We start from the raw sequence: 24,729 nt of genomic DNA, 5'->3' as shown, positions 1-24,729 counted from the left end.
TTTGACTGGTACTATACATGTAGTGTGTTTCCACTAGCCACACAGTTTGGGAACCACTAGTGGAAACCCACCACATGCGCCCCACGATTAAAGCTTGGCTCAAGAAGCGCATGCCCCGTCAGGGGGGTTGGGGTCTCAGCCGGAGTCTGTCTCAGGAGTTCTCAGCACTGGTGTCATTCGTCATTTGAGGGAGGCTCGCAGCACGATGGGGAACGGCGGTCCTCCTTTATAGAATGACAGGACAATCGGAATAAATGGCGATTTTGAAAAGGAATCGATACCAGCAGTGTTTGCTGTGTTTTGTTTTGTTTATTCAACTATCAGGTTAAGTAATTTGTTTTATTCCTGTATCTTTTCTGTGTCAGTAGTTCTTTGCAACTGCAAGAGAGTTTGAGGTCCGTGTGTGTGTGTGTGACCAGACATAAACCGTACCAGACCGGATGACCACAGAATGTAGCCACAACCTTTTGGGCGGATAATATACCCGGCAAAAAAAAGGATGCACGAGAAAAAAAAGAAAAAAAAAATTATAACGTAAAAGGGAAAAAATAAGTTAATATTCTGTGTAAAATGCTATGATTAAATTACGTTTAGAGGAATCGAGTGACTGACTTGAGTGGTGGTGATTGTTTTGGCCAGTTAATTGCCAGTTGTTAATTCCTGCATGGACCAAAACCACGCATTCAAATATTCATATTAACTGATTTTTCCCAATTCAAACTGACAATTTGGTATATATTTTTTGGTCTCATCAACACTGTATTGTGTACCAAGTAACCTGAGCAATAGCTAGGCTATATACTGTATCAGAGTTATTTATTGTTCTTTCTATTTGAGATGTATTTATTAGGAAATACATGAAACGGTGGAGCATTTTACACTAAAAGCTATACACTGCTATGGTAACCATGCAAGTATTGTGCAATACATAAGTGCCCAATAGAGTCCCACAGACCTGACCTATCAATGCCTTCCTCTCCATCCATCCCCCCATCCATCCTTCCTCCTCCATCCATCCCTCCATCCTTCCTCTCCATCCATCCCTCCATCCTTCCTCTCCATCCATCCCTCCATCCTTCCTCTCCATCCATCCCTCCTTCCTCTCCATCCATCCATCCCTCCATCCTTCCTCTCCATCCATCCCTCCATCCATCCCTCCATCCTTCCTCTCCATCCATCCCTCCTTCCTCTCCATCCATCCCTCCATCCTTCCTCTCTATCCATCCCTCCTTCCTCTCCATCCATCCCTCCATCCTTCCTCTCCATCCATCCCTCCATCCTTCCTCTCTATCCATCCCTCCTTCCTCTCCATCATCCCTCCATCCTTCCTCTCCATCCATCCCTCCATCCTTCCTCTCCATCCATCCCTCCATCCTTCCTCTCCATCCATCCCTCCTTCCTCTCCATCCATCCCTCCATCCTTCCTCTCCATCCCTCCATCCTTCCTCCATCTCATTAACGGTCCCCTCTCCTTTCCATTTTCCAGGTGTTTTTTGTTTCAGTGAGCTCTCCTACATCACAGAACCCAGTGATGTTGTAGTAATAACCAGGAATCCAGTGACCCTGGACTGTGTGGCCCACGGTCAGCCTCCCATCACCATCAGATGGCTGAGGAATGGAGTCAGGGTAGAGGAGAGCGAACGACTACAGATCCTGTCCAACGGATCACTGTACATACCTGAGGTCAGGAGAGACGGGGAGGAGTCAGACAAAGGGTTCTATCAATGCCTCTCTCAGAATAGATATGGAGCCATATTAAGCCAAAGATCCCGACTGACTATCACAAGTAAGTATGGAGCATGAGGTAAATACAATGTGTCACTGGAAAGCATTGTATATACCTCTTAAAAGGTATATCAAACACATCATTGCAGGTTGTATGTGGAATGTTATAGTACAACAACAACAACAACAACAACGCACAAACACGTTATTGAGAAAAGTCCACATGTAAAGTTTTCCATGTCATTAGAAGTTGTCCAGTGTTTTTAGGAAGTGGACAGGCCTCTCCTTATTGGTGGTAAAATATTATTGTGGAGTTATAGACTTCTTTCAAAGTTTTTTTTTAAACATCAATTAAGTACTGATGGACAGTCTGAAGGATAAAGTCTGAAAAGTAATATGGAAGCACACACACACACACACACACACACACACACACACACACACACACACACACACACACACACACACACACACACACTTTCACTCACACACACACACACACACACACACACACACACACAGGCCTACACACTTTCACACACACACACACACACACACACACACACACACACACACACACACACACACACACACACACACACACACACACACACACACACACACACACACACACACAGGCCTACACACTTTCACACACACACCATTTCCTGGAAAATGGGATCAGTCAGTCTGCCGTGTTCTTGTGTTGGTTCATTGTCAGTGGAGACCAGTGCTCTCTCTGTGTCACTTTTAGCCCTTTGTCTGGCCTGCCCTGACTGTTCCTTACTGGCCCTGACTGTTCCTGACTGTTCCTGACTGGCCCTGACTGTTCCTTACTGGCCTTGACTGTTCCTGACTGGCCCTGACTGTTCCTTACTGGCCCTGACTGTTCCCTACTGGCCCTGACTGGCCCTGACTGTTCCTTACTGGCCCTGACTGTTCCTGACTGTTCCTGACTGGCCTTGACTGTTCCTGACTGGCCCTGACTGTTCCTTACTGGCCCTGACTGTTCCTGACTGACCCTGACTGTTCCTGACTGTTCCTTACTGGCCTTGACTGTTCCTTACTGGCCCTGACTGTTCCTGACTGGCCCTGACTGTTCCTGACTGGCCCTGACTGGCCCTGACTGGCCCTGACTGTTCCTGACTGGCCCTGACTGGCCCTGACTGGCCCTGACTGTTCCTTACTGGCCTTGACTGTTCCTGACTGTTCCTGACTGTTCCTGACTGGCCCTGACTGTTCCTGACTGGCCCTGACTGTTCCTGACTGTTCCTGACTGGCCCTGACTGTTCCTGACTGTTCCTGACTGTTCCTTACTGGCCTTGACTGTTCCTTACTGGCCCTGACTGTTCCTGACTGGCCCTGACTGTTTCTGACTGGCCCTGACTGTTCCTTACTGGCCCTGACTGGCCCTGACTGTGCCTGACTGGCCCTGACTGGCCCTGACTGTTCCTGACTGGCCCTGGCTGTTCCTGACTGTTCCTGACTGTTCCTGACTGGCCCTGACTGTTCCTGACTGTTCCTGACTGTTCCCTACTGGCCCTGACTGTTCCCTACTGGCCCTGACTGTTCCCTACTGGCCCTGACTGTTCCTGACAGTTCCTTACTGGCCCTGACGGTTCCTGACAGTTCCTTACTGGCCCTGACGGTTCCTGACAGTTCCTTACTGGCCCTAAAGAAAAGACTCTGTTGCAGGGCATTAGTTTGTCCACATCTCAGTGGACAGGACAGCTGTCCAGATCTATGGTCTATTGAGCATCACCAGGCCAGTTCTTAGACACAACCACATGGGTTTGCTTCGTTTAGTCTGGTTTATCTTTTTGGTAGGATATTTTTTTCATATTTTCCTGTTGGACATAATTTAGGGATTGGGGGAGGGGGGCGCTATTTTAAGTATCACATATTCCTTGTTTATCAAAAGCAACACCAATATCAATGTTGCTTAGTTTAGTGTAAGTTTTGATAATAGTTGTTAGATCTGGCAATGATGAGTGTGGCTCCTAAAGGGTTAAAGGTTTTGGCCAGCCGTATGGAGGCTGGGGAGGCAGAGGTTGGAGGAGGGGCATCTCTCTTTCTCTCTGCTGCTCCCCATCATTCCCAGAGGCCCAGAGAGGTCAAGGGTTACATGGGAAAGTCTTTGTGATGTCACCGCCTGGCCTAGCCTGCTCTGAGCTCTGTGCTGGGTCTGGGGGTTGCCCTGTCCTGCTGTCCTCTGTCCTTTCACTAGTCCGTTGGTCCTTTCAGTGGCTCTCTAGTCGCTGACCTCTCCCACACTCACTATCATTGTCAAGGGCAACTCTATTGTTCTATGTATGTATAGACTAGGCCCGATCTGTCATGCGGGTGACTAGGTTGTATTAATCAAACATCTGGAGAAGAAGAAAAAATGCTCAGGAAAGGAAAGCTACAAGAGTTTTGTGATGTTTATTATTATGTCTGATTTCAGTTTGATAACAGTCCGTGTTACACCACTGATGTCATAGAGCAACATGCTCTATGACATCACACTACACCCGCATCTTTACAGTCATACTACAGCAACATGCTCTATGACATCACACTACACCCGCATCTTTACAGTCATACTACAGCAACATGCTCTATGACATCACACTACACCCGCATCTTTACAGTCATACTACAGCAACATGCTCTATGACATCACACTACACCCGCATCTTTACAGTCATACTACAGCAACATGCTCTATGACATCACACTACACCCGCATCTTTACAGTCATACTACAGCAACATGCTCTATGACATCACACTACACCCGCATCTTTACAGTCATACTACAGCAACATGCTCTATGACATCACACTACACCCGCATCTTTACAATCATACTACAGCAACATGCTCTATGACATCACACTACACCCGCATCTTTACAGTCATACTACAGCAACATGCTCTATGACATCACACTACACCCGCATCTTTACAGTCATACTACAGCAACATGCTCTATGACATCACACTACACCCGCATCTTTACAGTCATACTACAGCAACATGCTCTATGACATCACACTACACCCGCATCTTTACAGTCATACTACAGCAACATGCTCTATGACATCACACTACACCCGCATCTTTACAGTCATACTACAGCAACATGCTCTATGACATCACACTACACCCGCATCTTTACAGTCATACTACAGCAACATGCTCTATGACATCACACTACACCCGCATCTTTACAGTCATACTACAGCAACATGCTCTATGACATCACACTACACCCGCATCTTTACAGTCATACTACAGCAACATGCTCTATGACATCACACTACACCCGCATCTTTACAGTCATACTACAGCAACATGCTCTATGACATCACACTACACCCGCATCTTTACAGTCATACTACAGCAACATTGTTTCATGTTCTAAAACACAACAACTAACAAAAAAACGAAGTCTCTTTTTTTTGGGGGGGGGGTAGACAATAGCTGACCAGACCGATAACAGTCTTCGATCTGACCAGGTCTCCCCCCCCCCCAATTTGGGCTGAAATTGGATGGACATGGGGGGCTGGGTTTGAACCCTGACCTCCTTTAAGGGAACCTTTGTGCAGTCTGACCTCTCCATTGATCTGCTGTTTACGACAAAGCTAGACTGGGCTGACCATATTAGTGGAGTAGTCTGCTGCCCGGGCCACACCCCCCAACATGGCTGACCCCGACCACCGGCAGAAACCCCCACCAGAGAGGATGGCCCAGGGTAGTTGGCTCTGGGTGGTGAGGACCTAGGCCTACATTCCATGGTGCCATTGTTTTCAAGATGTTTCTCATGTTACAAAAAAATCATTTTTTAATTTTTATTTTTTTACACTCCCCCCTTTTTCTTCCCAATTTCGATCTTGTCTCATCGCTGCAACTCCCCAACGTGCTCGGGAGAGGCGAAGGTCGAGTCATGCGTCCCCCGAAACATGACCCGCCAAATCGTGTTTCTTAACCCGGAACCCGGTTGCACCAATGTGTCGGAGGAAACACAGCTCAACTGATGGCCGAAGTTAGCTTGCAGGTGCCCGGCCCGCCACAAGGAGTCAGTAGAGCACGATGAGCCTGGCAAAACCCTCCCCTAACCCGGACGACGCTGTGTCAATTGTGCGCTTCCCTATGGGACTCCCAGTCACAGCCGGTTGTGACACAGCCTGGGATCGAACCCAGGTCTGTAGTGACGCCTCAAGCACTGCGATGCAGTACCTTAGACCGCTGCACCACTCAGGAGGCCCTTAACATTTTAATAAGATATTTAGGTGATTATCATAGGCAATGGGGAAGGCAGCCATTTAATTGCTGTTCTCTCCAATCCAGGGCAAGGATGACCTTCTCAACATTAGGTTTAGCTTTTATTTGTGTACAATATTGTTCTTATTAGGCTTCAAATTAAATGGGAAATATTTTTTATTCAAATCTGCTTTAGAGCAACATTTTTATGTTGACTTTAATAGGAGAAACTAGTCATTGATTTTCTGTGACTGGGGTCTTTAACATGGTATTGGCCTGGTCCTGTGACTGGGGTCTTTAACATGGTTTTGACCTGGTCCTGTGACTGGGGTCTTTAACATGGTTTTGACCTGGTCCTGTGACTGGGGTCTTTAACATGGCATTGACCTGGTCCTGTGACTGGGGTCTTTAACATGGTTTTGACCTGGTCCTGTGACTGGGGTCTTTAACATGGTATTGACCTGGTCCTGTGACTAGGGTCTTTAACATGGTATTGCCCCGGTCCTGTTCCTGTGACTGAGGTCTTTAACATGGTATTGACCTGGTCCTGTGACTGGGGTCTTTAACATGGTATTGATCTGGTCCTGTGACTGTGGTATTTAACATGGTATTGATCTGGTCCTGTGACTGTGGTATTTAACATGGTATTGACCTGGTCCTGTGACTGGGGTCTTTAACATGGTATTGACCTGGTCCTGTGACTGGGGTATTTAACATGGAATTGACCTGGTCCTGTAATATGGTATTGACCTGGTCCTGTGACTGGGGTCTTTAACATGGTATTGATCTGGTCCTGTGACTGGGGTATTTAACATGGTATTGATCTGGTCCTGTGACTGGGGTCTTTAACATGGTATTGACCTGGTCCTATGACTGGGATCTTTAACATGGTATTGGCCTGGTCCTGTGACTGGGGTCTTTAACATGGTATTGATCTGGTCCTGTGACTGGGGTCTTTAACATGGTATTGACCTGGTCCTGTGACTGGGGTATTTAACATGGAATTGACCTGGTCCTGTAACATGATATTGACCTGGTCCTGTGACTGGGGTCTTTAACATGGTATTGATCTGGTCCTGTGACTGGGGTATTTAACATGGTATTGATCTGGTCCTGTGACTGGGGTCTTTAACATGGTATTGACCTGGTCCTGTGACTGGGATCTTTAACATGGTATTGGCCTGGTCCTGTGACTGGGGTCTTTAACATGGTATTGATCTGGTCCTGTGACTGGGGTCTTTAACATGGTCTTGAACTGGTCCTGTGACTGGGGTCTTTAACATGGTATGGTCCTGTGACTGGGGTCTTTAACATGGTATGGTCCTGTGACTGGGGGTCTTTAACATGGTATTGATCTGGTCCTGTGACTGGGGTCTTTAACATGGTATGGTCCTGTGACTGGGGTCTTTAACATGGTATTGATCTGGACCTGGTCCTGTGACTGGGGTCTTTAACATGGCATTGGCTTGGTACTGTGACGGGTCTTTAACATGGTTTTGACCAGGTCCTGTGACTGGGGTCTTTAAAATGGTATTGGCCTGGTCATGTGACTGAGAGGGTCAGATGTGTTATCACTAAAAACACACATATTGAAGGTTAAACATATTGCCTTTGGTACCTATATGTTTCCATTGGATTTGTGTGAGTTTTAGGGTATACTTATGGAAAGATTCCTAGTTAACATCACTGAGCTCATCACTCAGCCACCCTGACTCAAATGGACACGACGTTAGTTTCTGTTGTTTCCAATGACACATTGTGTTTGTATTACGTACTCAATGGTCAGGCAGACAGAACCTTCTTAGTGTTCGTTATTGAAGATCTCTGTGATGATTCATTATCATACTTTTATTATTTATATTCCTCCTCTTCCTCCGCCTCCTCCTTCTTCATCTATCTGCAGTCTTAAAGCCTTATCTCCTGAGAGCCAGCCCATTGATTCGTGTTAATTTATGACCAATCATCATTCAATGCCATTCTCCCATTGATCTATTGATTGTTCTATTGATCCGGCCAGCTGACCAGCTGCACCAGATGATTGGCTCAAAGACAAGAGCGTGGTGGCTGGGATGTATTAAACTCCCTCGTGGGTTCAGATCACATTTATCAACGGATCAGGATTTGACAAGACTTGACCTTATATCTTCAAACTATTAGATTGAAAGGTGAATATTCAAATTGCCAAGCAAAGTTGTTGAAATCAATGACTTGATAACAAGTTAATCAGAGAAACGTTTTTAAATGGTTAGGGTCCTACAGACCTTCCAGTCAGCCATTTGTTCTTAACTGCCTCACCTGGACTCAATGGTAAAGTAAATAAATACATTTGAATATGTTGCACCAGTTTGCATCTAGAATTCATGAACTCCCTGGTTATTCTATGTGTGTTCTAAGGGCAGTCTGTGTGTTCTAAGGGCAGTCTGTGTGTTCTGAGGGCAGTCTGTGTGTTCTAAGGGCAGTCTGTGTGTTCTGAGGGCAGTCTGTGTGTTCTGAGGGCAGTCTGTGTGTTCTGAGGGCAGTCTGTGTGTTCTAAGGGCAGTCTGTGTGTTCTGGGGGCAGTCTGTGTGTTCTGAGGGCAGTCTGTGTGTTCTAAGGGCAGTCTGTGTGTTCTGAGGGCAGTCTGTGTGTTCTGAGGGCAGTCTGTGTGTTCTGAGGGCAGTCTGTGTGTTCTAAGGGCAGTCTGTGTGTTCTGAGGGCAGTCTGTGTGTTCTGAGGGCAGTCTGTGTGTTCTGAGGGCAGTCTGTGTGTTCTGAGGGCAGTCTGTGTGTTCTGAGGGCAGTCTGTGTGTTCTAAGGGCAGTCTGTGTGTTCTAAGGGCAGTCTGTGTGTTCTAAGGGCAGTTTAGAACATTGAGCCTCGCGGGCAGAAATACATTGAGTCTTACGTTGAGTGACCACTTCCTTTGGCCAGACTGTGTTGTGGAGAGTCAATACCAAACAGAGGGACCACTGCTTCCTTTGGCCAGACTGTGTGTTGTGGAGAGTCAATACCAAACAGAGTGACCACTTCCTTTGGCCAGACTGTGTGTTGTGGAGAGTCAATACCAAACAGAGGGACCACTGCTTCCTTTGGCCAGACTGTGTTGTGGAGAGTCAATACCAAACAGAGGGACCACTGCTTCCTTTGGCCAGACTGTGTGTTGTGTCCCATAGCTAATTGGTCTTTCATTGTGTGCTCCAGATATCTCACCGTTCGTGGTGCATCCTGTGCTTTTGGAGGTGACTGAGGGTTCCGTGGCCAGGTTCACCTGTCAGGTGACCTCTAACCCTCCTGCCAGCGTGACCTGGGAGCTAGACCAAAGCACACTACCGCTGGAGACAGACAGGTACAGTATATATGAATATCGGGGCAAAAATGTGTTTTAATGTAAAAAGGTTCTACAAGCGATGTTCAGGGTCTGCAGCTGGACCACGCTTACCATGACCACGAGTTGTGGTCAAGAAGCATTTGTCATTCCACTCCATAGCTGTATAGTTTTTAAAATATTATTCAAATTAGACTTGTATGGTATTAATATGTTACGTGTTGTTTATGTCAGGGTACAATTCAATATACAAGACCGCATTTGTCTCTATAAATCTCATCGCTTTTTTTTTGGGGGGGGGGGGTTTGTGTTTATACTGTTCTCTCGGGTCCTGGTACTAACTATCACTGACTATACCGTGTCTCTCTAGAATCACAGTCCTGCCCAACGGAGTTCTCCAGATCCACAACGTCCAGCTAGAGGATGCTGGGAAGTACCGCTGTGTGGCCAGAAATATCGGCAACCGCGTCAACAGCAGCGAGGCAACGCTCTCCGTTATCAAACCAGGTAAATTGAGAATAAGAACTGTCAACAAAAACATTTATTCAATAAAGGAAGCAATCTGTGTATTTCTCCTATGTACAGCTGTATCGTGGCTCCACTTCCTGGTATATTTCCATTAATGTACATAGAAACGTTGTTTATTGCTTTAATGCTTACTTGACATGTGTCTTGGTCTTCCTGTCTGTTTCAGGTGTCGGCCCTAAGCCCCGTCAGACGCCCCGGATCGTAGCGGGCCCCCAGAATGTGACGGTGTCCCTCCACCACACTGTGGTTCTGGAGTGTATCGCTACGGGCAACCCCAGACCCATCATATCCTGGAGCCGAGCCGACAGTAAACCCATTGACGTGTACAATGCCAGGGTGCTGGGCAGGTAAGACAGACATTCACCATGGATGTTTTTTTAAAATCTTAAACTGAGAATCAACGATCTGACGTTCGCCCTGAATACTGCTGTTTACTTCGTTCGTGGCCGTCTGTACCTTTAATCAACGTCCCATTTAGCTTGGCCTTTTAAAATCAGTGGTTGTATTAGTATTATTTAAGACATCCGTTGTGTTTTTGTGTTCTTTTGTGTTCTTTTAACGGTAAAAGTGTGTTTAACGGTAAAAGTGTGTTTTAACGGTAAAAGTGTGTTTTAACGGTAAAAGTGTGTTTAACGGTAAAAGTGTGTTTAACGGTAAAAGTGTGTTTTAACGGTAAAAGTGTGTTTAACGGTAAAAGTGTGTTTAACGGTAACAGTGTGTTTTAACGGTAAAAGTGTGTTTAACGGTAAAAGTGTGTTTAACGGTAAAAGTGTGTTTTAACGGTAAAAGTGTGTTTAACGGTAAAAGTGTGTTTAACGGTAAAAGTGTGTTTTAACGGTAAAAGTGTGTTTAACGGTAAAAGTGTGTTTCAAATGCGTCGAGTTTGATGTGTGTTTTTGTGTCAGTGGGAACCTCTTGATCAGTAATGTGAAGCCTCAGCACAATGGGGTCTACATCTGTAGAGCCTCCACACCAGGAACTCGTAACTACACCAACGCTGCTGCCAACCTCACCGTGTTCGGTGAGTACAATACTCTTTGGGTACATTTCCTTCCTGCACAACAGAATAAGCCTGTTCAGCCGATAATCTTCATTGAAAGTGTTTTTTTGTTGTTGTTGTCCAGGATTGGCTTAAATCAGTGTCTCCGATTCCAGAATCTTATGCCCGTATTCGTTGCTCCAATATACAGTGGGGCAAAAAAAGTAGTTAGTCAGCCACCGATTGTGCAAGTTCTCCCACTTAAAAAGATGAGAGAGGCCTGTAATTTTCATCATAGGTACACTTCAACAGACAAAATGGGGAAAAAAATCCAGAAAATCACATTGTAGGATTTTTAATGAATTTATTTGCAAATTATGGTGGAAAATAATAATAATAATGATGAAAATTACAGGCCTCTCTCATCTTTTTAAGTGGGAGAACTTGCACAATTGGTGGCTGACTATATACTTTTTTTACCCCACTGTATGTGTTTTCAGACAACAATGTAAAGTACTGGAACCACAGAGATCGAACTGTTATATTGTCTTTGACCTCAACCATCATCCGTGTATGTTTTGGATGGGATTGAATAGTGTTTTTTCAGGCGCTCAAAGAGCTTTATAAAGTAAAGGAGAAACTAACCTCAACTACCAGTTAAAGGGGAGGCTAACCTCATCTACCAGTTAAAGGGGAGGCTAACCTCATCTACCAGTTAAAGGGGAGGCTAACCTCATCTACCAGTTAAAGGGGAGGCTAACCTCATCTACCAGTTAAAGGGAGAAACTAACCTCATCTACCAGTTAAAGGGGAGGCTAACCTCATCTACCAGTTAAAGGGAGAAACTAACCTCATCTACCAGTTAAAGATGGAAACTAACCTCATCTACCAGTTAAAGGGGAGGCTAACCTCATCTACCAGTTAAAGAGGAAACTAACCTCATCTACCAGTTAAAGATGGAAACTAACCTCATCTACCTGTTAAAGGAGGAAACTAACCTCAACTACCAGTTAAAGGAGGAAACTAACCTCATCTACCAGTTAAAGGGGAAACAAACCTCATCTACCAGTTAAAGGGAGAAACTAACCTCATCTACCAGTTAAAGAGGAAACTAACCTCATCTACCAGTTAAAGAGGGAAACTAACCTCATCTACCAGTTAAAGAGGGAAACTAACCTCATCTACCAGTTAAAGAGGGAAACTAACCTCATCTACCAGTTAAAGAGGGAAACTAACCTCATCTACCAGTTAAAGAGGGAAACTAACCTCATCTACCAGTTAAAGAGGGAAACTAACCTCATCTACCAGTTAAAGAGGGAAACTAACCTCACTTACCTGTTAAAGGGTGAGGCTAACCTCATCTACCAGTTAAAGGGGAAACTAACCTCATCTACCAGTTAAAGGAGGAAACTAACCTCATCTACCAGTTAAAGGGAGAAACTAACCTCATCTACCAGTTAAAGATGGAAACTAACCTCATCTACCAGTTAAAGGGAGAAACTAACCTCATCTACCAGTTAAAGGAGGAAACTAACCTCATCTACCAGTTAAAGATGGAAACTAACCTCATCTACCAGTTAAAGGGAGAAACTAACCTCATCTACCAGTTAAAGGGGAGGCTAACCTCATCTACCAGTTAAAGGGGAAACTAACCTCATCTACCAGTTAAAGGGAGAAACTAACCTCATCTACCAGGTAAAGGAGGAAACTAACCTCATCTACCAGTTAAAGATGGAAACTAACCTCATCTACCAGTTAAAGGAGGAAACTAACCTCATCTACCAGTTAAAGGAGGAAACTAACCTCATCTACCAGTTAAAGGGGAGACTAACCTCATCTACCTGTTAAAGGGAGAAACTAACCTCATCTACCAGTTAAAGATGGAAACTAACCTCATCTACCAGTTAAAGGAGGAAACTAACCTCATCTACCAGTTAAAGGAGGAAACTAACCTCATCTACCAGTTAAAGAGGGAAACTAACCTCATCTACCAGTTAAAGGGAGAAACTAACCTCATCTACCAGTTAAAGGAGGAAACTAACCTCATCTACCAGCTAAAGGAGGAAACTAACCTCATCTACCTGTTAAAGGGAGAAACTAACCTCATCTACCAGTTAAAGATGGAAACTAACCTCATCTACCAGTTAAAGATGGAAACTAACCTCATCTACCAGTTAAAGGGGAAACTAACCTCATCTACCTGTTAAAGGGAGAAACTAACCTCATCTACCAGTTAAAGATGGAAACTAACCTCATCTACCAGTTAAAGGAGGAAACTAACCTCATCTACCAGTTAAAGGGGAGGCTAACCTCATCTACCTGTTAAAGGGAGAAACTAACCTCATCTACCAGTTAAAGGGGAAACTAACCTCATCTACCTGTTAAAGGGAGAAACTAACCTCATCTACCAGTTAAAGGAGGAAACTAACCTCATCTACCAGTTAAAGGGGAAACTAACCTCATCTACCAGTTAAAGGGGAAACTAACCTCATCTACCAGTTAAAGGGGAAACTAACCTCATCTATCTGTTAAAGGGGAAACTAACCTCATCTATCTGTTAAAGGGGAAACTAACCTCATCTATCTGTTAAAGGGGAAACTAACCTCATCTACCAGTTAAAGAGGGATACTAACCTCATCTACCAGTTAAAGAGGAAACTAACCTCATCTACCAGTTAAAGGGAGAAACTAACCTCATCCCAATTTGTAAGTCGCTCTGGATAAGAGCGTCTGCTAAATGACTTAAATGTAATGTAAATGTAATCTAACAGTTAAAGGGGGAACTAACCTCATATATCTGTTAAAGGGGAAACTAACCTCATCTACCAGTTAAAGGGGAAACTAACCTCATCTATCTGTTAAAGGGGAAACTAACCTCATCTACCAGTTAAAGAGGGATACTAACCTCATCTACCAGTTAAAGGGAGAAACTAACCTCATCTACCAGTTAGAGGGGAAACTAACCTCATCTACCAGTTAAAGAGGGATACTAACCTCATCTACCAGTTAAAGGGAGAAACTAACCTCATCTACCAGTTAGAGGGGAAACTAACCTCATCTACCAGTTAAAGAGGGAAACTAACCTCATCTACCAGTTAAAGAGGGAAACTAACCTCATCTACCAGTTAAAGAGGGAAACTAACCTCATCCACCAGTTAAAGGGAGAAACTAACCTCATCTACCAGTTAAAGAGGGAAACTAACCTCATCTACCAGTTAAAGGGGAAACTAACCTCATCACCAGTTAAAGGGAGAAACTAACCTCATCTACCAGTTAAAGGGGAAACTAACCTCATCTACTCGTTAAAGGGAGAAACTAACCTCATCTACCAGTTAAAGGGAGAAACTAACCTCATCTACCTGTTAAAGGGAGAAACTAACCTCATCTACCTGTTAAAGGGGAAACTAACCTCATCTACCAGTTAAAGGGAGAAACTAACCTCATCTACCAGTTAAAGGGGAAACTAACCTCATCTACCAGTTAAAGAGGAAAACTAACCTCATCTACCAGTTAAAGAGGGAAACTAACCTCATCTACCAGTTAAAGGGGAAACTAACCTCATCTACCAGTTAAAGGGAGAAACTAACCTCATCTACCAGTTAAAGAGGAAACTAACCTCATCTACCAGTTAAAGAGGGAAACTAACCTCATCTACCAGTTAAAGATGGAAACTAACCTCATCTACCAGTTAAAGGGGAAACTAACCTCATCTACCAGTTAAAGGGGAAACTAACTTCATCTACCAGTTAAAGGGAGAAACTAACCTCATCTACCTGTTAAAGGGAGAAACTAACCTCATCTACCTGTTAAAGGGAGAAACTAACCTCATCTACCAGTTAAAGGGAGAAACTAACCTCATCTACCAGTTAAAGGGGAAACTAACCTCATCTACCAGTTAAAGGGGAAACTAACCTCATCTACCTGTTAAAGGGAGAAACTAACCTCATCTACCTGTTAAAGGGAGAAACTAACCTCATCTACCTGTTAAAGGGAGAAACTCAACCAGTTAGAGGGGAAAACTAACATCTACCAGTTAAAGGGAAACTAACCTCATCTACCAGTTAAAGGGGAAACTAACCATCTACCCAGTTAAAGTCCCTACCAGTTAAAGGAGAAACTAACCTCATCTACCAGTTAAAGGGGCACTAACCTCATCTACCAGTTAAGGGGTAATCACCAGTTAAAGGGAGAAAAATAACCTCATCTACCAGTTAAAGTACAACAGGAAACTAACCTCATCTACCAGTTATCTACCAAGAAAATCTAGATCTGTTTCACCTGTTTTTAAAGGAGAAAACCTCATCTACCAGTTAAAGGATTGTAGTAATAGTGCCCTCATCTACATTTGAGGAAAACTAATCATGTCTACATCTACCAGTTAAAGGTGTTTAACCTCATCCACAGTAAACTGAGAAACTAACCTCATCTACCAGTTAAAGGGAGAACTAACCTCATCTACCAGTTAAAGAGGAAACTAACCTCATCTACCAGTTAAAGGGAAACTAACCTCATCTACCAGTTAAAGGGGGAAACTAACCTCATCTACCAGTTAAAGGGAGTTAAAGAAACTAACCTCATCTACCTGTTAAAGGGAGAAACTAACCTCATCTACCTGTTAAAGGGAGAAACTAACCTCATCTACCAGTTAAAGGAGAAACTAACCTCATCTACCAGTTAAAGGGGAAACTAACCTCATCTACCAGTTAAAGGGGAAACTAACCTCATCTACCTGTTAAAGGGAGAAACTAACCTCATCTACCTGTTAAAGGGAGAAACTAACCTCATCTACCTGTTAAAGGGGAAACTAACCTCATCTACCAGTTAAAGGGAGAAACTAACCTCATCTACCTGTTAAAGGGGAAACTAACCTCATCTACCCATTATGTCCCTCCAGAGCCTCCGTCCATGGTGGAGAGGCCAGAGAGCCAGACTCGTCCCAGGGCTGGCACTGCCCGTTTCATGTGCCAGGCTCAGGGTGTGCCCCCACCTCGCATCACCTGGCTGAAAAATGGAGAGGAGGTGCACCTGAACGGCAGGATCAAGATGTACAACAGGTAGAACCTCAACGTCTTCCACCTTATTAAACTTATTAGGCCACTTATCCCGAAACAAATCAAAATAGATGTTAGCTGTTTCACTTTATTTTTAGATTAGAAAACCTCACCGTTTCAGTATAACAAGAACAGATTGTAGTAATATGAATACATTTGAGGAAATTGAATCACAATGTTTACATAATAAAAACTGTATAAAGGGGAATTGGGAGAACCCCCCCCAATTTCCTGATTGTACTCGATGTTCACTAATTCTGTGTTTCCCTCCACAGTAAACTGGTGATCACTCAGATCATCCCGGAGGATGATGCCATCTACCAGTGTGTGGCGGAGAACGAGCAGGGCAGCGTTCTGTCCCTGGCACGCCTCATCGTGGTGATGTCTGAGGATCGGCCCAGTGCGCCCAGGAACATCCACGCTGAAACCATCTCCTCCTCAGCCATCCTACTGGCCTGGGAGAGACCCATCTACAACGCTGACAAAGTCATTGCTTTCTCTGTACACTACATGAAAGCTGAGGGTAAATGACTTGTTATAAGCCTGTATGAGCCTTAATAATGTCCTTATTACCGATGTAGGATCTTAATTTGAGCAAGTTTGCTACAGCAGGAAAATAATGGACATTTTTGGGCAAATCAAGTCTGACGTTTCAAAGTGGAAATTACAAACTTTAGAAGCCTTTTTAAACCTCAAAAACATTGGAAGTTTGCATTCCCTGCAGTGCAGGAAAATTCTCAGCAACAAAATAGTGATCAAATTAAGATCCCACATCTGTATAATGCTGACAATAAGTCATCACATACTCTGTACACGACATGAATCCTGAAGGCAGGAGTAAAGACAGGGAGAAATGAACATGTCGTCTTACAAGGATAGATGACAAAAGGAATGTCCACAAGCCACAGCTATCGGATCTCTCTAGGAAAAGAGATGAGTTATCAGAAGGGACTTTCTGGTTAAAACACGATGACAAATATTGTTTGATATGTGGGCGTTCTATAGAAATCACTGGCGAGAATAACAGAGGCGTGGAAAAGGTAGTTTTTTCTTCATACATTCATCTTTTCTGTCCAGAAAATAATTTAATTTAAAATATATATATATATATATTTTGTACCAATTTATGTTACAGGCGCCAAAGGTCACTGAGAACTGTTGCAAATTGTGGTTGAACTTTGTTGAACTTCACAATGAAGTTATTGAAAGGAGTGAGTCCAGTCCATCTCAATAGACTATGGAGGCAGGCAGGGCTCTAACCTCTACGGCTCTAGTAGTCTAATGTTTGACCAGCTTTCCTTGGAGGCCATCTGTTGTCGCCACGGCGAGGTCGAGGTTTAAACCGGAAGAATGGCCAACGCTCAGCTACGGCACGCCATTGTCCACCCTCAACCTTCTCAACCACAACGCTCTCGCTCTTAAAGGGACAGGACACCATTTTCTTTAAGCCTGATATAATGGTTTTGAAATAGGACTTACTCTTGTCTACTATATTCCAGACCAAACGGACCTCCAAACACTTGTAATGTTAGAAGATAAAATCTACAAACTATCAAAATTAAAGAAAGTCACACACTCCATATATAAACTCCCAGCAATTGAATGGGTATTTACCAACATTTCGACATCACTGTGCCTTCCTCAGGGTCCACAAGGAGAACCTGAAGAAGGCACAGTGATGCACGAAACGTGAAGCATTAGTCAGCACCGACACACAAATAAATGTTTCTGGGTGTGCGCCAGCTAATGTTTTTTAATCAGAAGATAATCTACAAACATTAGTTAACTGACATTTTAATTGCTGACAGTTGCTAAAAAAAAAAAAACACTTAAAAAGTGGATACAGACAAATGTAAACAAAAAGGTTTTCTTTAACTCACAGGTTAGGACTGTTTGAGGCCTTTAGGCAGGAAAGACATGTCACAGGTTAGGACTGTTTGAGGCCTTTAGGCAGGAAGACATGTCACAGATTAGGACTGTTTGAGGCCTTTAGGCAGGAAGACATGTTATAGATTAGGACTGTTTGAGGCCTTTAGGCAGGAAGACATGTCACAGATTAGGACTGTTTGAGGCCTTTAGGCAGGAAGACATGTTATAGATTAGGACTGTTTGAGGCCTTTAGGCAGGAAGACATGTTATAGATTAGGACTGTTTGAGGCCTTTAGGCAGGAAGACATGTCACAGATTAGGACTGTTTGAGGCCTTTAGGCAGGAAGACATGTCATAGATTAGGACTGTTTGAGGCCTTTAGGCAGGAAGACATGTCACAGATTAGGACTGTTTGAGGCCTTTAGGCAGGAAGACATGTTATAGACTTTTGAGGGCCTGTTTGAGGCCTTTGAGGCAGGAAGACATGTCACAGATTAGGACTGTTTGAGGCCTTTAGGCAGGAAGACATGTTATAGATTAGGACTGTTTGAGGCCTTTAGGCAGGAAGACATGTCACAGATTAGGACTGTTTGAGGCCTTTAGGCAGGAAGACATGTCACAGATTAGGACTGTTTGAGGCCTTTAGGCAGGAAGACATGTCACAGATTAGGACTGTTTGAGGCCTGTGGTCAGGAAAGACATGTCACAGATTAGGACTGTTTGAGGCCTTTAGGCAGGAAGACATGTCACAGATTAGGACTGTTTGAGGCCTTTAGGCAGGAAGACATGTCACAGATTAGGACTGTTTGAGGCCTTTAGGCAGGAAAGACATGTCACAGGTTAGGACTGTTTGAGGCCTTTAGGCAGGAAGACATGTTATAGATTAGGACTGTTTGAGGCCTTTAGGCAGGAATTAGACTGTTTGAGGCCTTTATAGATTAGGACTGTTTGAGGCCTTTAGGCAGGAAGACATGTCACAGATTAGGACTGTTTGAGGCCTTTAGGCAGGAAGACATGTTATAGATTAGGACTGTTTGAGGCCTTTAGGCAGGAAGACATGTCACAGATTAGGACTGTTTGAGGCCTTTAGGCAGGAAGACATGTTATAGATTAGGACTGTTTGAGGCCTTTAGGCAGGAAGACATGTTATAGATTAGGACTGTTTGAGGCCTTTAGGCAGGAAGACATGTTATAGATTAGGACTGTTTGAGGCCTTTAGGCAGGAAGACATGTCACAGATTAGGACTGTTTGAGGCCTTTAGGCAGGAAGACATGTCACAGATTAGGACTGTTTGAGGCCTTTAGGCAGGAAGACATGTTATAGATTAGGACTGTTTGAGGCCTTTAGGCAGGAAGACATGTCACAGATTAGGACTGTTTGAGGCCTTTAGGCAGGAAGACATGTTATAGATTAGGACTGTTTGAGGCCTTTAGGCAGGAAGACATGTCACAGATTAGGACTGTTTGAGGCCTTTAGGCAGGCAGACATGTTAAGACATGTTATAGATTAGGACTGTTTGAGGCCTTTAGGCAGGAAGACATGTCACAGATTAGGACTGTTTGAGGCCTTTAGGCAGGAAGACATGTCACAGATTAGGACTGTTTGAGGCCTGTGGTCAGGAAAGACATGTCACAGATTAGGACTGTTTGAGGCCTTTAGGCAGGAAGACATGTCACAGATTAGGACTGTTTGAGGCCTTTAGGCAGGAAAGACATGTCACAGATTAGGACTGTTTGAGGCCTTTAGGCAGGAAAGACATGTTATAGATTAGGACTGTTTGAGGCCTTTAGGCAGGAAGACATGTCACAGATTAGGACTGTTTGAGGCCTTTAGGCAGGAAAGACATGTTATAGATTAGGACTGTTTGAGGCCTTTAGGCAGGAAGACATGTTACAGATTAGGGCCTTTACAGGAAAGACATGTTTGAGGCCTTTTGAGGGCAGGAAGACATGTTATAGATTAGGACTGTTTGAGGCCTTTAGGCAGGAAGACATGTTATAGATTAGGACTGTTTGAGGCCTTTAGGCAGGAAGACATGTCACAGATTAGGACTGTTTGAGGCCTTTAGGCAGGAAGGACATGTTATCGATTAGGACTGTTTGAGGCCTTTAGGCAGGAAGGACATGTTATAGATTAGGACTGTTTGAGGCCTTTAGGCAGGAAGACATGTTATAGATTAGGACTGTTTGAGGCCTTTAGGCAGGAAGACATGTCACAGATTAGGACTGTTTGAGGCCTGTGGGCAGGAAGACATGTCACAGATTAGGACTGTTTGAGGCCTTTAGGCAGGAAGACATGTTATAGATTAGGACTGTTTGAGGCCTTTAGGCAGGAAGACATGTCACAGATTAGGACTGTTTGAGGCCTTTAGGCAGGAAGACATGTTATAGATTAGGACTGTTTGAGGCCTTTAGGCAGGAAGACATGTCACAGATTAGGACTGTTTGAGGCCTTTAGGCAGGAAGACATGTTATAGATTAGGACTGTTTGAGGCCTTTAGGCAGGAAGACATGTCACAGATTAGGACTGTTTGAGGCCTTTAGGCAGGAAGACATGTCACAGATTAGGACTGTTTGAGGCCTTTAGGCAGGAAGACATGTTATAGATTAGGACTGTTTGAGGCCTTTAGGCAGGAAGACATGTCACAGATTAGGACTGTTTGAGGCCTTTAGGCAGGAAGACATGTTATAGATTAGGACTGTTTGAGGCCTTTAGGCAGGAAGACATGTCACAGATTAGGACTGTTTGAGGCCTTTAGGCAGGAAGACATGTCACAGATTAGGACTGTTTGAGGCCTTTAGGCAGGAAGACATGTCACAGATTAGGACTGTTTGAGGCCTGTGGTCAGGAAAGACATGTCACAGATTAGGACTGTTTGAGGCCTTTAGGCAGGAAGACATGTCACAGATTAGGACTGTTTGAGGCCTTTAGGCAGGAAGACATGTCACAGATTAGGACTGTTTGAGGCCTTTAGGCAGGAAAGACATGTCACAGATTAGGACTGTTTGAGGCCTTTAGGCAGGAAGACATGTTATAGATTAGGACTGTTTTTAGAGGCCTTTTTGAGGCCTTTAGGCAGGAAGACATGTTATAGATTAGGACTGTTTGAGGCCTTTAGGCAGGAAGACATGTTATAGATTAGGACTGTTTGAGGCCTTTAGGCAGGAAGACATGTCACAGATTAGGACTGTTTGAGGCCTTTAGGCAGGAAGACATGTTATAGATTAGGACTGTTTGAGGCCTTTAGGCAGGAAGACATGTTATAGATTAGGACTGTTTGAGGCCTTTAGGCAGGAAAGACATGTCACAGATTAGGACTGTTTGAGGCCTTTAGGCAGGAAGACATGTTATAGATTAGGACTGTTTGAGGCCTTTAGGCAGGAAGACATGTTATAGATTAGGACTGTTTGAGGCCTTTAGGCAGGAAGACATGTTATAGATTAGGACTGTTTGAGGCCTTTAGATTAGCAGGAAGGAAGACATGTCACAGATTAGGACTGTTTGAGGCCTTTAGGCAGGAAGACATGTTATAGATTAGGACTTTGAGGCCTTTAGGCAGGAAGACATGTTACAGATTAGGACTGTTTGAGGCCTTTAGGCAGGAAGACATGTCACAGATTAGGACTGTTTGAGGCCTTTAGGCAGGAAAGACATGTCACAGATTAGGACTGTTTGAGGCCTTTAGGCAGGAAAGACATGTTATAGATTAGGACTGTTTGAGGCCTTTAGGCAGGAAGACATGTCACAGATTAGGACTGTTTGAGGCATTTAGGCAGGAAAGACATGTTATAGATTAGGACTGTTTGAGGCCTTTAGGCAGGAAGACATGTTACAGATTAGGACTGTTTGAGGCCTTTAGGCAGGAAGACATGTTACAGATTAGGACTGTTTGAGGCCTTTAGGCAGGAAGACATGTCACAGATTAGGACTGTTTGAGGCCTTTAGGCAGGAAAGACATGTTATAGATTAGGACTGTTTGAGGCCTTTAGGCAGGAAGACATGTCACAGATTAGGACTGTTTGAGGCCTTTAGGCAGGAAGGACATGTTATCGATTAGGACTGTTTGAGGCCTTTAGGCAGGAAGGACATGTTATAGATTAGGACTGTTTGAGGCCTTTAGGCAGGAAAGACATGTTATAGATTAGGACTGTTTGAGGCCTTTAGGCAGGAAGACATGTTACAGATTAGGACTGTTTGAGGCCTTTAGGCAGGAAGGACATGTTATAGATTAGGACTGTTTGAGGCCTTTAGGCAGGAAGACATGTTATAGATTAGGACTGTTTGAGGCCTTTAGGCAGGAAGACATGTTATAGATTAGGACTGTTTGAGGCCTTTAGGCAGGAAGGACACAGGGAATGTGACTCTGCTCTGCATTAGGTCAATGTTTACAGAAAATCTGAGAGGCAAGAGAGACTATTAGCAATAAGACGACCCAGCAAACCAGAAACATTCCCGGAACATTAGCTAACATTCCCTGTAATAGTCCAAGGGCCACCTACCAAAAATGTGTTGCTCCGTGACCCAGAAAACTGAACTGCAACATTATGTATATAGGGTTATGAGCATGAATGATTCAAAATTTGTAAACGTTGCACATACATTTTTTTTCCTTTAATCAAAGTTATGATATTTAGCATCAAAAACACAGTTTCACTTTGGTTACTTTTGTTGCACACTGGCTCACAGAACATCTCGGTTAATATAAGGCTCTTTGGGCAGCTGTACTTAGCCTACAAGGGCCATCATTGCTCTTTCCTGCTAGCTAAACTAAAGACAGGTCAACGTTTGCTAGCTTACACTGCTCTCAAAACATGCAAGGGTCCCGACAACAAAATAAAATACTGTTCTGGCATCTGAGATGTTGGTTGTTGTTGAGATTTAGCTTCTTATCTCGCATTGTTTTTTGGATTCCTCCGGTCCGGCGTTCCTTTTTGCAAACATGGACAATGGAATGTGTGTGTAACAATGGTAACCAAGACAACCTCATAATGTTGCTAGGGGAAATTACTCAACATGGGATATGATTTTGAAATTGTACCTTTTTAAAAAAAAAAAATTATAATATTTTAATTAATTTGCCATTTTTACAAGTTGTAGATCACAAATTCTTCAATTTAATTACAATTATCTACGAAATGAGGTTGCCATTTTACAGTTCTGTTTCAAGGGTGGTGGGTAGCCCTTTGACTACAAATTATAGTTAAGGTTTTATCTAATGTTAGGATGATAACATCCCCCCCCCCCCCCCAAAAAAAAAAAAAAAACATTCAAACAATGTTTTTTTAAATGAAATATCCGTAGAACGTTCTCCTAACTATAATGTTGTGCACAACATCTGTAACAGCCACCCACAGAACATTTCCCAAACGTTCTAATTACGTTTCCAGATCATGTAATAACACATATTTTGAGCATACTGTCGCAAACAAAATGTAAGAGCAACGTTCACAGAACCAATTTTGGTTTGCTGGGTAGTTTACCCAAACAGTGAATCCAATTTGTTTATATACCACAGGGTTATGAAGATCTCTGGTCTTTTTATATCTATTTTGATTTTGTTTTTAATTTTCTCATTTATTTAACCAGGTCCCATTTAGGTATTTCCTCTTTTTTAAAGGGAGCCCTACATTTGAAGCATCTTACACGTTACGTTAAACCAATGCTTTTCATCTGCTGCCTGTCCGTTCCAGGACTAAACAATGAGGAGTATCAGGCAGTGATTGGCAACGACACGACCAGCTACATCATAGATGACCTGGAGCCAGCCTGGAACTACTCGTTCTACATGGTGGCCTATATGCCGGTGGGAGCTAGCCGTATGTCTGACCAAGTCTGTCAACACACTCTGGAGGACGGTGAGTAAAGGCCATACAAATGTGTAATAATAACAATAAAATATACTTGAATTGAATTGAGTTGAGCAGTAGAGGACAGGGACTCAATGATTCCTGTCACTAAATCGCTTCATTTCAGATAATATTGACATAATATTCAGGTAAACGATGTGAGTCAATATATTATCGTATTACTATTTATTATATTGAATATACATATTCACTCGTGTTATTCTTCAGGTGTTGGCTCTTCTGAAGAAGGTTTTTACCTTTTTTGTAATGATGTTAAACATATTATGTGATCGTTTTACCTGGATTAGTTGATGCACTGATTGGAAGTCGCTTTGGAAATGAGAATCTGTTAAATGACTAATATATAATGATGTATATGATGTCGCTCTTCCTGTTCCCTCAGTGCCTCTACGTACCCCAGAGCTCAGTCTGACCAGCCACAGCCCTACAGACATCCAGGTGTCGTGGCAACCCCTGTCCACCAAACTGTCCCGTGGTAACATCTGGGCCTACCGACTCTCCTACCGCACGGCCGCAGACGCCACGGTTTTGTCTGTGGAACTGGCCCAGAACAACACCCAGTACCTCCTCGGTGATCTTCAGCCTGATACCATCTACCTTCTCCGGATCTCTGCAGCCACCAGGGTGGGGTGGTGTGAACCCTCCTCCTGGACCTCCCACCGCACTCCCAAAACCTCCAGTAATAAAGGTAACTAAACATCACACCCTAACCCAATACCTCCAGTAATAAAGGTAACTAACATCACACCCTAACCCAATACCTCCAGTAATAAAGGTAACTAAACATCACACCCTAACCCAATACCTCCAGTAATAAAGGTGACTAACATCACACCCTAACCCAATACCTCCAGTAATAAAGGTAACTAAACATCACACCCTACCTCCAGTAATAAAGGTAACTAACATCACACCCTAACCCAATACCTCCAGTAATAAAGGTAACTAACATCACACCCTAACCCAATACCTCCAGTAATAAAGGTAACTAACATCACACCCTAACCCAATACCTCCAGTAATAAAGGTGACTGTATTGATGTAGTCAGGTCCACATCTGATTGGTCAGGCTACTGTAATGATGTAGTCAGGTCCACATCTGATTGGTCAGGCTACTGTAATGATGTAGTCAGGCCCACATCTGATTGGTCAGGCTACTGT

General features: G+C 43.7%; 1 protein-coding gene across 1 annotated transcript in view; it reads left to right on the top strand.

The window, feature by feature from the left end:
- The first annotated feature begins 254 nt into the window (after positions 1–254).
- Positions 255–24,729, top strand: part of LOC115120646 (protogenin B-like) — an 84,848-nt gene continuing 60,373 nt past the window's right edge. The window contains exons 1-10 of the mRNA XM_065022249.1: positions 255–324; positions 1,487–1,786; positions 9,151–9,295; positions 9,645–9,781; positions 9,969–10,149; positions 10,708–10,823; positions 15,675–15,834; positions 16,107–16,354; positions 23,392–23,556; positions 23,951–24,256. Coding sequence (XP_064878321.1) covers positions 255–324; positions 1,487–1,786; positions 9,151–9,295; positions 9,645–9,781; positions 9,969–10,149; positions 10,708–10,823; positions 15,675–15,834; positions 16,107–16,354; positions 23,392–23,556; positions 23,951–24,256 — 1,828 coding nt within the window. The remainder of the gene's footprint in view (positions 325–1,486; positions 1,787–9,150; positions 9,296–9,644; positions 9,782–9,968; positions 10,150–10,707; positions 10,824–15,674; positions 15,835–16,106; positions 16,355–23,391; positions 23,557–23,950; positions 24,257–24,729) is intronic.

This window comes from Oncorhynchus nerka, linkage group LG9a (assembly GCF_034236695.1).
Source record: "Oncorhynchus nerka isolate Pitt River linkage group LG9a, Oner_Uvic_2.0, whole genome shotgun sequence".
Classification (NCBI taxonomy): Eukaryota; Metazoa; Chordata; class Actinopteri; order Salmoniformes; family Salmonidae; genus Oncorhynchus; species Oncorhynchus nerka.
This window is presented reverse-complemented; position numbering and strand designations above follow the sequence as displayed.